This window comes from Schistocerca americana, chromosome 4 (assembly GCF_021461395.2).
Source record: "Schistocerca americana isolate TAMUIC-IGC-003095 chromosome 4, iqSchAmer2.1, whole genome shotgun sequence".
In the NCBI taxonomy this organism is placed as follows: domain Eukaryota; kingdom Metazoa; phylum Arthropoda; class Insecta; order Orthoptera; family Acrididae; genus Schistocerca; species Schistocerca americana.
In genome coordinates, this window is record NC_060122.1 from 469,612,995 (window position 1) to 469,628,218 (window position 15,224).

General features: G+C 41.3%; 1 protein-coding gene across 1 annotated transcript in view; it reads left to right on the top strand.

The window, feature by feature from the left end:
• LOC124613550 (E3 ubiquitin-protein ligase MYCBP2-like) overlaps window positions 1-15,224 on the top strand; it is a gene marked incomplete at its 5' end in the record, with an annotated part of 333,858 nt that overhangs the window by 141,483 nt on the left and 177,151 nt on the right. The window contains one exon of the mRNA XM_047142262.1: window positions 8,290-8,498. Coding sequence (XP_046998218.1) covers window positions 8,290-8,498 — 209 coding nt within the window. The remainder of the gene's footprint in view (window positions 1-8,289; window positions 8,499-15,224) is intronic.

Sequence of the window (15,224 nt, forward strand, 5' to 3'; positions counted from 1 at the left end):
CTGCAGCAAGAAGTTGGGGTAAAGAGGGCTTTGCCTAAAAATTCCTGGAGATCATTTATATTAGTATGACAAATGAGGGCTTCAATATCTGCAAAATGGTTGTTGGCTGAATCCCCCTCAAGAGATGACATACCCGGGCATCCGATGGAGGGTGGGAAGACATAAGACTTATTCAAGTTTAACTTCAGATCCGTGACCTGCAAGGTCTGAAACAGAAGACGAGGATTGTGAAGATGGTCCTCAGTCGGTGGAGCTGTGATGACTGTCATCTAAGTGGTTGATACAATAAGGGATTCATTGTGTGAGTTGCTCCAAATAATGCCGAAAAAGAGCCAGAACGCTAGCAACTCGAAAAACAGCGCGGCTATTATGGTAGAGGCCATAGGGCGTATTGGTGACAAGAAGCTGACGTGACTCTTCGTCAGATGGCAGCTGTCACTGCGCTTCTGACAAATTCAGATTCGAAAAATACTGTCCCCATGCCAGTTTTATCATGAGTTCTTCTGGGCAGACAATGGGATACATATTGACCACCTTCAAATCACAACAAAGGTGGAGCTTGCCCATCAGTTTCTTAACAATCACTACTGGCATATCCCTGTGGCTGGGCAGTATGAGTTCCACGACACCCAGTCCTGTCAGCCTATCTAGCTCTTCTTTTACTTGCCGCACTTGCCGGGCATGAAAAAGAACGAGATCATGCAGTGGGTTTGGGTGATATGCACCACATAATCTGTGGCCTTGCCTAGCCCACATGAAAAAAGGACAGAATATTCTTTGCACAGGTCATCCAGTTCTTGATACGGCATGAGGTCAGTCTCTAAATGTACCGAATTTTTGACCGTGTGAATCCGAACGCTGTGAAAGCATCCAAGCCAAACAAATTTTCTGTAAAGGCACTGTCCACCACAAGGAATGTCAGTGAGCCTGCCACCCCCTTGTATTTGTCTCTGTCATAAACTGTCCAAGAATAGCAATTTGTTGCCAGATATAACTGACAAGACAGCACAAAGTGGATTAGAGCAGAGGGAATTTGAGGCACGGGTAAGTGTTGAAGTTTGTAAGCGATACCACTGTACCTCTATCCACATACAGTCAAAGGAGCCCACTGATACCCACATTGATGAACAGTTTCCTAGAAACAGTTGCAAAATTGCCACACATTTGGCTAACAATGTGAATGTTCATAGCTTGAGCGTTTCAAGTCACAGCTGTAGCTGACTGAGAGTTGCATATCATTCCCATGCGTCCTTTCGTTTTTGATAGTGATGCCAAGAAGCCCAACACTGAGGGCAGGCTGGCCAGTCATGTTGAATAAAAGAAGTGAGACAGGAAGGACTCGTGGAAGTTTGTCCACCATGGCCATCCATGTGTGTGTGTGTGTGTGTGTGTGTGTGTGTGTGTGTGTGTGTGTGTGTGTGTGTCGTGTGGTGGTTGGACATGCTGTGTTACCGTGAGTTCTTCCTCTGAAGGTATACTGCAATGTGTGTGCCTACTATCATATAAGTTGACAGCAGCCACATCAGCCCAGAAATCTAATTGATGGCCTGTGGCACAGACAACTTCAATTGTTTGTGCTATCTTAACTACTTCTTCTAACTGCAGTGCCCATTGGCAGACCTCTTTATCAGGAGGAGACCAAATAATAGTGCCCCGAACCATTAGCTGGCCATATGTGAGCGGATGTTGGTGACAGGCTATGGATATTTCCAGCGGATTCGTGAAGACTTGCAGTGCCAATCTGTATGTTAGTGGAGGTACAACCTGTAGACCATTACCTGCAGTTCTAGGAAGTGCTGATGGTCTCTCAACAGGTACAAATATGGGCAGATTTCTTTGATGGGCGTCATTCAGCGGAGTCCATGAGTTTTCAGTAAGCTGGTGGTGACACGCTGCTCCAACAGAAAGGTGTGCTCATGTTGGCTACCTGTCAGTAGTTCACACAACATTTTAGAGAAACTAATTGTTAAAAAAAATTAGGTTTTACAACAGTTGTAGCTATATATGCCAGTTTCATGATGAAGTGCCTATCATTTCGCTAATGGTCATAGTATGTTATCTTCCACATACACTCCTGGAAATTGAAATAAGAACACCGTGAATTCATTGTCCCAGGAAGGGGAAACTTTATTGACACATTCCTGGGGTCAGATACATCACATGATCACACTGACAGAACCACAGGCACATATACATAGGCAACAGAGCATGCACAATGTCGGCACTAGTACAGTGTATATCCACCTTTCGCAGCAATGCAGGCTGCTATTCTCCCATGGAGACGATCGTAGAGATGCTGGATGTAGTCCTGTGGAACGGCTTGCCATGCCATTTCCACCTGGCGCCTCAGTTGGACCAGCGTTCGTGCTGGACGTGCAGACCGCGTGAGACGACGCTTCATCCAGTCCCAAACATGCTCAATGGGGGACAGATCCGGAGATCTTGCTGGCCAGGGTAGTTGACTTACACCTTCTAGAGCACGTTGGGTGGCACGGGATACATGCGGACGTGCATTGTCCTGTTGGAACAGCAAGTTCCCTTGCCGGTCTAGGAATGGTAGAACGATGGGTTCGATGACGGTTTGGATGTACCGTGCACTATTCAGTGTCCCCTCGACTATCACCAGTGGTGTACGGCCAGTGTAGGAGATCGCTCCCCACACCATGATGCCGGGTGTTGGTCCTGTGTGCCTCGGTCGTATGCAGTCCTGATTGTGGCGCTCACCTGCACGGCGCCAAACATGCATACGACCATCATTGGCACCAAGGCAGAGGCGACTCTCATCGCTGAAGACGACACGTCTCCATTCGTCCCTCCATTCACGCCTGTCGCGACACCACTGGAGGCGGGCTGCACGATGTTGGGGCGTGAGCGGAAGACGGCCTAACGGTGTGCGGGACCGTAGCCCAGCTTCATGGAGACGGTTGCGAATGGTCCTCGCCGATACCCCAGGAGCAACAGTGTCCCTAATTTGCTGGGAAGTGGCGGTGCGGTCCCCTACGGCACTGCGTAGGATCCTACGGTCTTGGCGTGCATCCGTGCGTCGCTGCGGTCCGGTCCCAGGTCGACGGGCACATGCACCTTCCGCCGACCACTGGCGACAACATCGATGTACTGTGGAGACCTCACGCCCCACGTGTTGAGCAATTCGGCGGTACGTCCACCCGGCCTCCCGCATGCCCACTATACGCCCTCGCTCAAAGTCCGTCAACTGCACATACGGTTCACGTCCACGCTGTCGTGGCATGCTACCAGTGTTAAAGACTGCGATGGAGCTCCGTATGCCACAGCAAACTGGCTGACACTGACGGCGGCGGTGCACAAATGCTGCGCAGCTAGCGCCATTCGACGGCCAACACCGCGGTTCCTGGTGTGTCCGCTGTGCCGTGCGTGTGATCATTGCTTGTACAGCCCTCTCGCAGTGTCCGGAGCAAGTATGGTGGGTCTGACACACCGGTGTCAATGTGTTCTTTTTTCCATTTCCAGGAGTGTATATGCAACACACTGCCTGAAATTAAAATGTTTTCAATGAAAAATAGATGTCAGTATTATGAAATTTGGCAAACATATTGAATTTTTCTTTAGCCTTGTGGGGAGATCTCTGTCTATTACCAACCTAGAGAAAATTGACATTATGTTGTGCGCTCATTTGCAATCTTGTGTGCTAGGGATAAAGCTAAAATGAAATACTCATAACACTCATCATATCTCACAAATGGTTTGAGATATCAAAACGAGATTTTGGCAAATGAAAACATGCAAAGAGAGTCCAAATTTGCCGTTGATGAATGAGTGGTTTTAGGTGCCAAAGTTTTCGTTGCTACAAGTATGACTAAAGGGTGGACCAATGATCACAGTGAAAATATTATAAAACTGTACTGTAAAATACATTGTTTGTGAAAACTCACAGATGAACATTACACAAACAAGAATGCAAAAAACTAGGCCATACAAAGAGATAATTGAAACATTTATAGACCACATTCCAACTATGGACTAAAGCGTTATGAACATTAACAACAGTGCCAAACATGGGAATACTTCAAAAACATTCAAGTGGGCAGTGTTTCCTGATATGAGCGAAAGTCAGGCATAATATAGTGCAAGTAACACCAACATTGTTTGTAACAAATGGTTTTTAGATGCAGAAAATAAGCTAGATTCTAAATATGTGCATTACAGACCACTGACGATGCTTCATTTTAATAATATGAAACATATTTTATGACAAAATTACACATTTTGTCATAGTTGTGAAAACAGATTTAAAATAACTTCAATAATTTCAGAAATAATCTCACAAAGATGTAGGTCTCTTGAAACCAGTGTAAAAGTGAGAAGGGGGGGGGGGATGAATTGTATGTATAGTGAGAGCCAATAAACTGTTGCTTGTACTGTGATTACCCATAACTGTGTTTGTCCATTATTTTGCAGGTGTAAATGAATTTTTGTGCTTTGCAAAGACCCAAACAGCCAGTGACTGTCTCAATTTTCTTCCTAGCATCATCCATACTTTCTCTCAAAGATATGGACTACTTTCAAAGTGAAATTTCCTTTACAGGAAACTATTATTACTTTATACAAAATTCGTTAAGTATCCTTCAAAATGGGAGAGTGGGGGTAGAAGAACTATGGACCAAAGAAAATGACAGGGAAGTAGAAATAATAATTTCAGAGGATGAAAGGAACCAACTTTATGTAAAGGAGGTGACATCACAATAGATGAGATACAGGAAGTCCTGAAATGGGTGAAAAACAAGTGAGACCAGTGAATGAGGAACCCAGTGCCAAGCAGACAAGAGGAAGGCAGTGAAGAGAGTCTTAATCTCAGGAGGAAGCAATAAAAATTTCAAGATTATGCCCAAGAGCACTTGGAATAAGAAGAAAAATCAGAGAAACAGGAACCATAACAGTCAGCAGCAATTCTGTCACACAGATCATGGCCCACAGCAACTGAGAAGCAGCGGCAGATGATGCAGAGGAAACAGGAGTGAATTGCTGGAAAAAAGGTGATGAGATGCCACCCATTTCCCAAACAGACATGATCAGAAGACCAACATACCTCTGACCTCGTTATCCGTGACATCAGAAATGCGCAGTGGAGTGCAATGAAGGAAGAGACTGGCCAGAATTCCAGATACGGGTGCAAGGGTCGCACCAGCATTTGTGGGAGAATGCTGATGATCTCTTTCCTAGATAGAGATGACGGAAAGACAGCCAAGAAAATTGTAGCCACTCATGTTGTCAGCTAGAAACCATGGGCCAAACCAAAATGGAGAGGGATGAAGAAAGCTGTCATCAAAGGGTGGACAGCACAGCCATCATCACTGAATCAGGAAAACTGGGCTTCTAAGGCGACAAATGTGCAGGACTCCACTCTTGACGTGATTGCAAACAGGGAAAGATGGTGCTGCCACAGTGCTTGAACTACAACAGCAAGCGTATAGCCAGCTGGAAGGGGTGCAAATCATTCATGGAGATCTACTAGGACCAGCTGACAACTAGCATTAAGAAGATGGCCATCAGTAAGCAGCAAAAACATTGTGAGGGAAACGGCAGCACAGCAACAGCTGACCATAAGGACCACAGCATGCAGCAGAAGCAGATGCCAGCTGATAGCAATGGTGGGGGTGCGCTGCTGCTGAGTGAGTGTGAGGCTTAGTGCTCCTCCTGCCGCAGACTGCCACTCGTGCCATTGTGGCCTCAGGAGGAGAAACAGGGCTGCAGCACATGATGGCAGCACAGTGTGAAAATAACTGCAACCATCTGAGAGGAAACTGCAGACATGTGCTAAGAAATGAGAATTCCACGCTTCAGTCGGGCACCGGAGCGGATTGTGCAAGGCATCTTACATACACTAGCAGACAAACTCGGTGAGCTGGTGTACACAATGGTGGACTGTCACAAATGGGTCTAAATCTTTAGTGAAAAAATACTCAATGAGAGCCAGGAACATCCCCCCGGGCACCAGAGCGGGTTGTGCTAGGCATCTTACATACACTAGCAGACATACTCGGTGAGCTGGTGTATGCAATGGTGGACTGTCACAAATGGGCCTTAATCTTTAGTGAAGAAATACTCAATGAGAGGCAGGAACATCAGAAACGTTAGGCCAGTGTATAAACCACAAGATAGGAAATGCAGGAACAGTATCAAATGACAGCAAGGGTTGTCCACAAAGGTTAGAACAGGGGAATGTATAACAGGAAAGCTACCATGTCTGATGGTATCAATATAGAGCTGCTTAAACATGCAGCATTAAAGTTAACAGCTAAGGCTCTTACATCTCTTAAATAAATGCTTGGTGATACGTGAATCACAGAAGTCAGGAGAGGTGATGCCGGTCTACAAAAAAGGAGAATGAAATGTCTATGAGAACTATAGAGGAATAAGCCTACTAAATTTGTCTTACAAGGAAAAATTGCAATACAGCACTTAAATATGTAAGAACTATCATCTACAAATTTCGGTAAATAAAGTAACAACTTTCAAAGAGAAATTTCCAGTATGTTTCAAAATAGCACTAGATGAACAATCGATAGAACATATATCACATTTTCAGCTGTTAGTCTGTGATATTAACCATGAATATGAAAATGACATCATTAATAAATTAAACAAGTTTGAAATGATATGAGGCACAATACACAGATCACTGGTGACAAGATGAGGTTGAATGCAAATTTTACAGATTAATGTCTATCCTTATGCTGATATATAGAAGCAAATCCTGGACATTAACTGTGAAAGAGAAATGAAGAGTACATATAAAGAAGCAAATCCTGGACATTAATTGAGAAAGAGAAATGAAGAATACAGTTGGGTGAAAGGAAATTTTTAAGTTAAGTTAAAGGGCGTACCCTCAGATATCAAATACAAAAAAAAACAAAAAAAAATAATAATAATAATAACAGGAGAACTGTATAAATGAAAGAACATCTACAGAATTGGGGAAGACAGTTTAGTTAAACAAGTAATTAACTATAAACCTATAGGAAAGAGAGATCTTTGTCAGCTGAGGAACAGAGGGTTTCCGTGAAGTTGGAACTGGCCATAAACTTACTCCATGATGTGAAGAAGAAGAAGCAGAAGAAGTCTTAATGGAAAGTAATAACAGGTTCAGAAAGTGGAACATATGAAGGTGGACAAATAGGGTGGTACCCCTCAGGGGAAATATGAAAGGAAAAAGACCACTCAAAAGGCCTCCTTCTGTGGGAGGGTGTATCACCACAGTGTCAGAGTGTAATGGTTATTGTCAGTCACCCAAACAGTAAACTGATAACCTATCCCTCCTCATTTCCGTGTGGAATGGCCACCTGATGTAGCGATAAAGCTACAACATCAGTGACTATTACTGTAGTCTGGTCCATCTGCTTAATTTGTAGTTCAGCTAGCTATCCATAGAAAAACTTCACTAGCATTCACTAATCATAAACTAATATGAGTTATTGTATATAGAAACTTTAGTAAAAGATTTCTACTGCCCGCTAACAATCATCCAACTGTCATTCGTCTAACAAAGTATATAAACCCCAATATAAAATTTAAATAATAATTAACATAAGATTAAATTTGTTATCTTGGCAAGGAATTATTGATTTTGGAAATCTGATGAATGTTTTTTGTAGCGGTAGTACCTTAGAGGATGTTTGCCTCCTGCATTTGCAAAACTAGCACTCTCTTAACTCTCTTATACATCTACACAAAGGTCACCATTTGAATTACGAAAACCTAACAGCAGGTGTAGAATACTGTGACACCTATTTCAACTGTTCCCAAGCTTTCACATTTCTTCACTCCATGCAATTGGCACACCTCCTGACAAGGGCACATAACGTGTGCGCACCACAAGGACATAACACTCTTAAGTCCTAAGAGAACACTGCCAACAACCTGCACAGAAGGTGAATATTTATTGCAGAAACCTATGCCTCTCTTTACAACTAGAGCTGCTTTTATTTTTGAATAGGAACTTAACTGTGAGAGAAGTCAGTTGTTGGATACTTTATTGTCAGAACCTTGTTTTAGTATATTAGTTTGTAATCTTTGTTTTCCTATCATGTTTCCGGCTTTTATGTTTTAGATATATATAATATTTCCAGTGTACCATATACTCATATAACCTGTATGTTTGTAGACTAGTCATATCCTTTTAATTTTTTTATAATCCATTCTTTACTCAATGTGATAAAAAAAATTTTGATTGACAAATGCTGTATAGTTCTGGTATATCTGAAGTACATTATGAAGTCAAATTAAACTTACTTCTTACTTCATACTTCATTAAAGATCAAGCAGCAAGAAGGGCTGTTTGGGCCGAAGGAAGCCTGTACCATCAACATCAGCTCCCTCAAGACTGACATCTCCTGCAGGCAGTAGTGGTGGTTCAATGCAGGAGACTCATGTTATAATGAAAAATAATGCAATGTTTCTGCTGGAGCTAGCCAGCGCAGGAGGTACAGGCCTGCAGCAGCGTCGACCATCAATTGTGGGTGCAGGTAGGCAGTAGATGTAGCCCAGTACTACAGTTCAGCAGTTTATATGAAACATTAGTCGAGTACTGACTTCTGAAACAAAGTTTTAACATAAGGTTTTTCAAAGGATTCTTGACAGATAAATGCTGAATTGTGGTTGGATCTAATTAAAAAGAAGAAAGATAGTGACTGTTGGATGTGGTCAACTGACTGGAGGCTGCTGGCTTGGACTTTAGAGGCAGTTAACTTGAACGTCACCTGAGATACCTCATGTGTCACTTGTTTTGCCCATGGGCTCTGGTGTTGGGGAAACTTCCTGTGTAACTAATGTTGGGTGACTGCACTAACCTCAGGGCGAATGACAGTTTGTGAACTGTTGATGGCATAATCTGTATCACTTTAGGGAGGGAGTTACCTTCATAATCTCGGATGTTATTGAATTTAGTTAGCATATGTTAAACTTCACGAGTAAGTAAGAAAACTGTCAAAGTTCTTTTACTGTCACCTTTTGAATTTTTTTAAAAATTTCCTGATTTTTTTTTTTTTCCAAAAAATGCCAATATAGAAAAGTTAGATTTTTTCTGTTGATTAGTACCATGTAGTACTAAATTCTCTGTAAAGGAGAGTTTTTTTAAGTTGGGCAGGTTTTATTTTAAAAATCATTTTTTTAACTTTCAAGGGTAATGTATGTCTCACTGAAGTTGTTTCTCACTAATTTCTTTGTTACAATGTTTATTTCTGTTGTCTTTTCACTTTCATTGTTACAGATATTTCTTACACATTATTGTAGTTTCTTGTCAGTTTCTTTGTCATGGTTGTTCGTTGCAGGTTTCTGCATTTTAATTGTCCAGTGCTAATTTGTTTACTGAGACTTCTAAGAAATCTGAGACCATCCAGTGAGTTCTGTGTTTTCGTGAGAAATTTTCTAGTTGACACAGCTGCAGTGTGTTTTGTGAAAAGAACTGTTTGAAATGTCTTCTAACTGGGGCCACAGAAGAGTGAAGTGTGCTGACTATTTATATATAAAAAAACCAGGCTGTTCAAGTTGGGAATAAGTGTTCTCATTTGAGGACTCTGTTTCAAAGTGAAGATGTGTCCAGTGACGACTTTTTGTGTTTTAAGTGTTTCGACAGAATAATGACAATGATAGTACCTGAACAAGGTGAAGCCTCCCATGGTGCAAAGGTTTGTTAGAAATAAAACAATGCAGATTTTGCATCAATAGAGGAAGAATTAAATACCCTGAATCAATCAACTTCAGAGGTAGATGTTAGCCCTGTTAAGAAACAGTGGTCAGTGAAGTTGAGTCATAAGCTCTATGCTTCAAGAAAGTGCAGAGAAATACACTACAGAAAAACTGACCACACTCTTCAAAGTAGAAATTCCATCTTCAGAAGAAAATTAACCAAAGCACTCTTGTACCTCTTGCCACAAATTTTTCACAAATACCAATTCAGGTATTGAATATTATGCATCCTATAGTGAAAAGATGCAAGTTTTAACTATTATTCTAGAGACATTTTCAAAGAAAACGATTTTGAACCACATTCCATCATTATCAAAGTACGTGGTACAAATCAAGAAATGCGGAGTTTGTAAAAGGAGTCTTTGGAAGACCAGATCCCTATTATAGTCATCCTGTAGAGGTTCAAATAGTGCAGTCATTTTGTCTGGAAGATAAATGGGACTGTTTTCGTCAGAGTGCCAACAAAAAAGACACTATAACTGTAACAGTTGAAGGTCAAAAAGTAGTGAAAGTGAAGAGGTACATGACTCGCAGTATTAAAGAAACTTTTGCAATTTATAAGAGCAACTATACAACTTAACATATTGGAAGATCAAAGTTTTTATGCTATATGACCTAAGAGGGTGGTTTGACACCCACCTAGAGAATCTGTTTATGCGAATTTTGACCTTTGTGTGGTAAATTTGAAGAACTTACTGGAGCACATGACATATGACACCTTGGTTGGGCATGTGAAGTCATTAGTAGTCTGTAACGTAAAGCGAGATACTTGTTTATTTCAAGAAAGTGGTGTCTGTCCTGGAAAGGGAGGACTGTCTTTACAGACACATGGCCTGGAAGACGTAGCAGATAACTCTGCAGAATTACATATGGGAAAGTTTCATTGACGAACTTGGTAAATGGTCAGTGACAGCAACAACAATACATTGCAGAAGTGAAAGGGCCTGGAAGACGTAGCAGATAACTCTGCAGGAATTACATATGGGAAAGTTTCATTGACGAACTTGGTAAATGGTCAGTGACAGCAGTAACCCACCAGCATCTGAAGAAATTGCAACAACAATACATTGCAGAAGTGAAAGGGTGTGTACAGGCTGAGGAACTATGTTTAGTGCTTCACTGTGATTTCGCTGAGAACTGGTCTGTAATTCTCCCACAAGAAGTTCAAAGGTATCATTGGAGTAATGACCAGGTTTCAATTTTCACAGGAGTGTCATATTTTCTAAACAAGACTACAAGTGTTGCAGTTATAAGTGATGCACATGATTTGCTAGCAATGCACAAAATTCTTCAACTGAAGACGGGCAGGAAAGATCACGATTATTTCTGATGGTGTTCCTAGTCATTTTAAAAATCGTTACCTGGTTATGGGAAGGTGCTTGTGATGGTTTAGGAAGCCTAATGAAGCACCTTGCTACAAAACATAAGCTTTCCAGGCCAAATACAGCTGTGATTCAGAATGCTGAGGATTTTACGAGAGTCGTGAAATCTTACACATCCACAGCCCTCATTCTTTTGTCCAAAGAGGAAATCGAAGAATTCCATGAGCAGAAAAAAGAAGAATGGTCCAAAAAAATTACTCCTGTGAAAGGACTTCACAAAATACATTTTTGGACTCAAAGTGATGGGCGAACTCATATTGCTCATACTTTCAGAGCAAGAAAGAAGAAATTTTGTTCTTCAGCCAACACCTCAGAAACAGCAGGATAATATTCAGATTCACAACCTGAGAAGGAGGATGTTGTGGCATGTGTGTATGACTGTGACTGGAGGATTGTAGAGATTATAGACACCAGTTATGAGTGAAATTAAATTGTAGTGAACTTTATGCTGACATATGGACCAGCTGCTGGATATAGATTTCCAGTTGAAGGACAGCAACAATGCCATCAGTGCTCACTTCTTGTTCACAATGTTTTGAAGTGCTCCAGTTCCTATTGGTTCAACAGGAAGGCATCACTCTATATCAAAGGAAGATACTGAAGCAGTGGAACACATTTTTAGTTCATTGACTGGCTAATTTCAGTACAAAACAGAGTTCACAGAAGTTGTGTAAATTGAAACATTTAAGTCTATGGCCTTCCACATACATTTGGAACCATTTAAAATGCTTGAAAAAGTGAGTCTCTTACTCATCTTTCAAAACTAAAATTATGTTAAATAAGGCTAGGTTTTGATTTTTATGAGCCTGTTATGTGATAATGTGGTAATAAAACAGGTTTTATGTATGACAAAAATTTCAGTTGTTTGTAAAACCTGTTCATCGTAAAAGTGGAAGCTCTCCTTTCAGGGAATGTAGAACTATATGGTACTAATCAACAGAAAAAATCAAAATTTTATGGATTGACATTTTTGAAAAAAAATTTTTTCCGTAAATTATAAAATAAGTTCAGAATGCTATAGAAAAAGAACTTTGACAGATAAGTCCAAATGGAGGATTTCTTTGTCATCATAAAGCAGTTATCTTTCAAATAAAAAAACTCCAACAAAATATCTAGAACTGTTCCAGAGATAGAGCATTTTAAATTTTTTTCCAAAATTCGCATCTTCAAAATGGTATGCGCAGTGTCATCTTTGAAGCGCTGTATCTCAGAAATTTTTTTGGACAAAACACAAAAAAATACGTGTTCCTTACTTGGTCCTTAATTTTAACATACGAGACTATGAAGGTAAGGTTTCTTTCCCAGCCTCCCTGAACTGGTATGGACTATGCCCCATGTTGCTCAAGTTGGAGAATGAATGTGGTGACCGGCCATGTGCCCTCACTCATTCACCCTGTTAGTAGATAAGAGGTCACTCTTTCAGCAGGGTCTGACCAAGCGCACAGTAGGGAAGGGGTGGTTTGTTTGCTATTGGGAGTTCCAATGTTAAGTACATTGTAGATCCCATTAGGCAAACAGTATCCAGGACTTGAATGAAGTCTGCTGATGGGGCCTCATCCAAAATATGGAGGAGACTCCATCTGTGGTGGCTATCAAGGATGCATTGTCTGCATGTTGTGGCTCATACTGGAATAAATGATGCCTGTCACTTAGGTTCTGATGAATTCCTTAATTCATACAGATAGCTGGTGGAATTGCTGAAGACTGCTGACTTAGCTTGCAGGATCCAAGGAAGGCATGTAATTTGCAATATAATACCCACCAGCAGACTTGTGGTCCTATGTTATAGGGAGGAGTATTGTAGGATTCTCCTTGGTATGTTGGGGTGCACTACATAAGAAAGTAGCTACTTGGATAACAGAGTACTAGTGGAGTGCATAAATTGTTGTTATTATTATTATTATTATTATTATTTTAAATAGGCTAGGTTATAGTTTGAGGTCCTCTAATGATAGAACACAAGTCATGCAGAGAGTGAAATCATATCACATACAAAGTAAGGCACTTCGAATGTGAAAACTTAAACAGTAAATTGCCAAAGCATTTGTTTCAAAATCTGCAAATTTACTGCACTCCAGGGAAGCTATCACTCACAGATTATATTCGGAACAAAGAGCTGGATGAAACCTGAAGTAGAAAGCTCCAAAATGTTTAATGAAGTGTGGAATGTAACTCAAAAAGACAGGTTGGACACAACAGGAGGTGGGATGCACATTGCAAATAACAAAAATATTATGTCTACTGAGGTCAAAATTGAGTCTTGACTGCAAAATTTGATGCAAATAACTGGTGCATTTGAACTCAAGTTAATTATTAGATGTTTCTAGCAGTCACCCAATTCTGCCATAACAGTTCTGGGATCATTCAAAGAAACCTTATGCTCAATATGCAGCACTAAGGAAGTACCCTGATAATGCAATATTAATTGGAGGTGACTTTAGCTTACTGAGTATAAATTTGAATTTTCTCATGGTGAGAAATTAGAGGAACAATCTGCTTTACTTGGTATAAAGCTTTCTATAGCCAAGGTCACATATATATGTCTTTATTTTCGACAACGGGTATCAACAGACTTTGCTGTCATTTTCTTGCCTTCAGAAATTATTATTACAAAATGTGTTCATTGTGAGTTGGAACCACGTGCCAAGTTGTCATATTAGTGGATAAAATGTAGCACATTATGCAAAGGTTTACAATCATATAGCCGGCCGTGTGGCCGAGCGGTTCTAGGCATTTCAGTCTGGAACCGCTTGACCGCTACGGTCACAGGTTCGAATCCTGCCTCGGGCATGGATGTGTGTGATGTCCTTAGGTTAGTTAGGTTTAAGTAGCTCTAAATTCTAGGGGACTGATGACCTCAGATGTTAAGTCCCATAGTGCTCAGAGCCATTTGAACCATTTGAACAATCATATACAATGGTGAGCCAAAACATTATGCTTAATAGAATGTAGATCTACTTTTCAAGCAGACCACAATAGCAGTTTTGCTTGACATGGATACAACAAGTCCTTGGTTGGTTTCCAGAGGCATGCGACACCATATGTCAGTGTTCAGATCAGGCAGTTACTGTAAATTATGGGCCGGTGGTTTGTATGTACACAGCTGATGCCCGATATGTCTTCCAATAGGTACAGATCAGGGGCACTTGCTGGCAAAGACATCAGTGTGAGTTCACTACCGTGCTCATCAAACTGCTGCAGCATGATTCTGACTTGTGACATGGACATTATCCTGTTGGAAGATGTCATTGTCATAGGGGAACACATCAAGCATAAACTGATGCAGTTGGTCCTCAATAATGTTCATGTAGTCCACAGCTGTCATGATGCCTTCAGTTACTACCATTACTACCACAGGTTCCATGGAAGCCCAACTCAACATACCCCATTGCATAATTCTGCTTTCAACACCATGCATCTGTGGCGCAGTGCATGTTTCAGGCAGCAATCTGCCCCGGTAACAGCGTGTAAGAACAAAACCATCAAACTGGTGTAACAAGAAATGTGATTTGTTTGACCAGGCAACCCATGTATACTGATCCACAGTGAAAGCCCCATGCACTGCAGTCATAATTGATGATGATGTTGGGTCAACACCGGAATGAGTATCGGTCGTGTGCTGTGGAGCTCCATGTTCGACAGTGGCCTTCGAACGCTGCGCTCTGAGAGACATTTGCCTGCACCAGCATTGTATTCTGTCATCGGATATGCCACATATCGCTGCCTATCCTACTTTACACAATGGCAATCCTCCAGTCTCCACACTTCGTGATGAGACATGGAGGTCCAATACCATATGGACTATTTGTTATTTCATCATCCTTCAGTCAGCTTCTTCAGATGCTTAAGACAGTAGTATGTGAACAGCTGACCACTTTCACCATTTCAGAGGTTCTGGTTCCCAGGCTTAGGACCATAACAATCTGACTTTTGTCAAAATCACTTACAAAAGCGTATTTCTGAATTTTCAGTCAGTATCTTCACTATAATGACTACTCACATATCTCTGTTCCGCTTGTGTTCTTTCCTTACCGTATCACACAACTGCCACAGTATGAGAAGGATTTCAGTCTCATGGCAAGGGCAGATTAATGAAGTTTTGTGGATGGGGGCGGTTGCCTG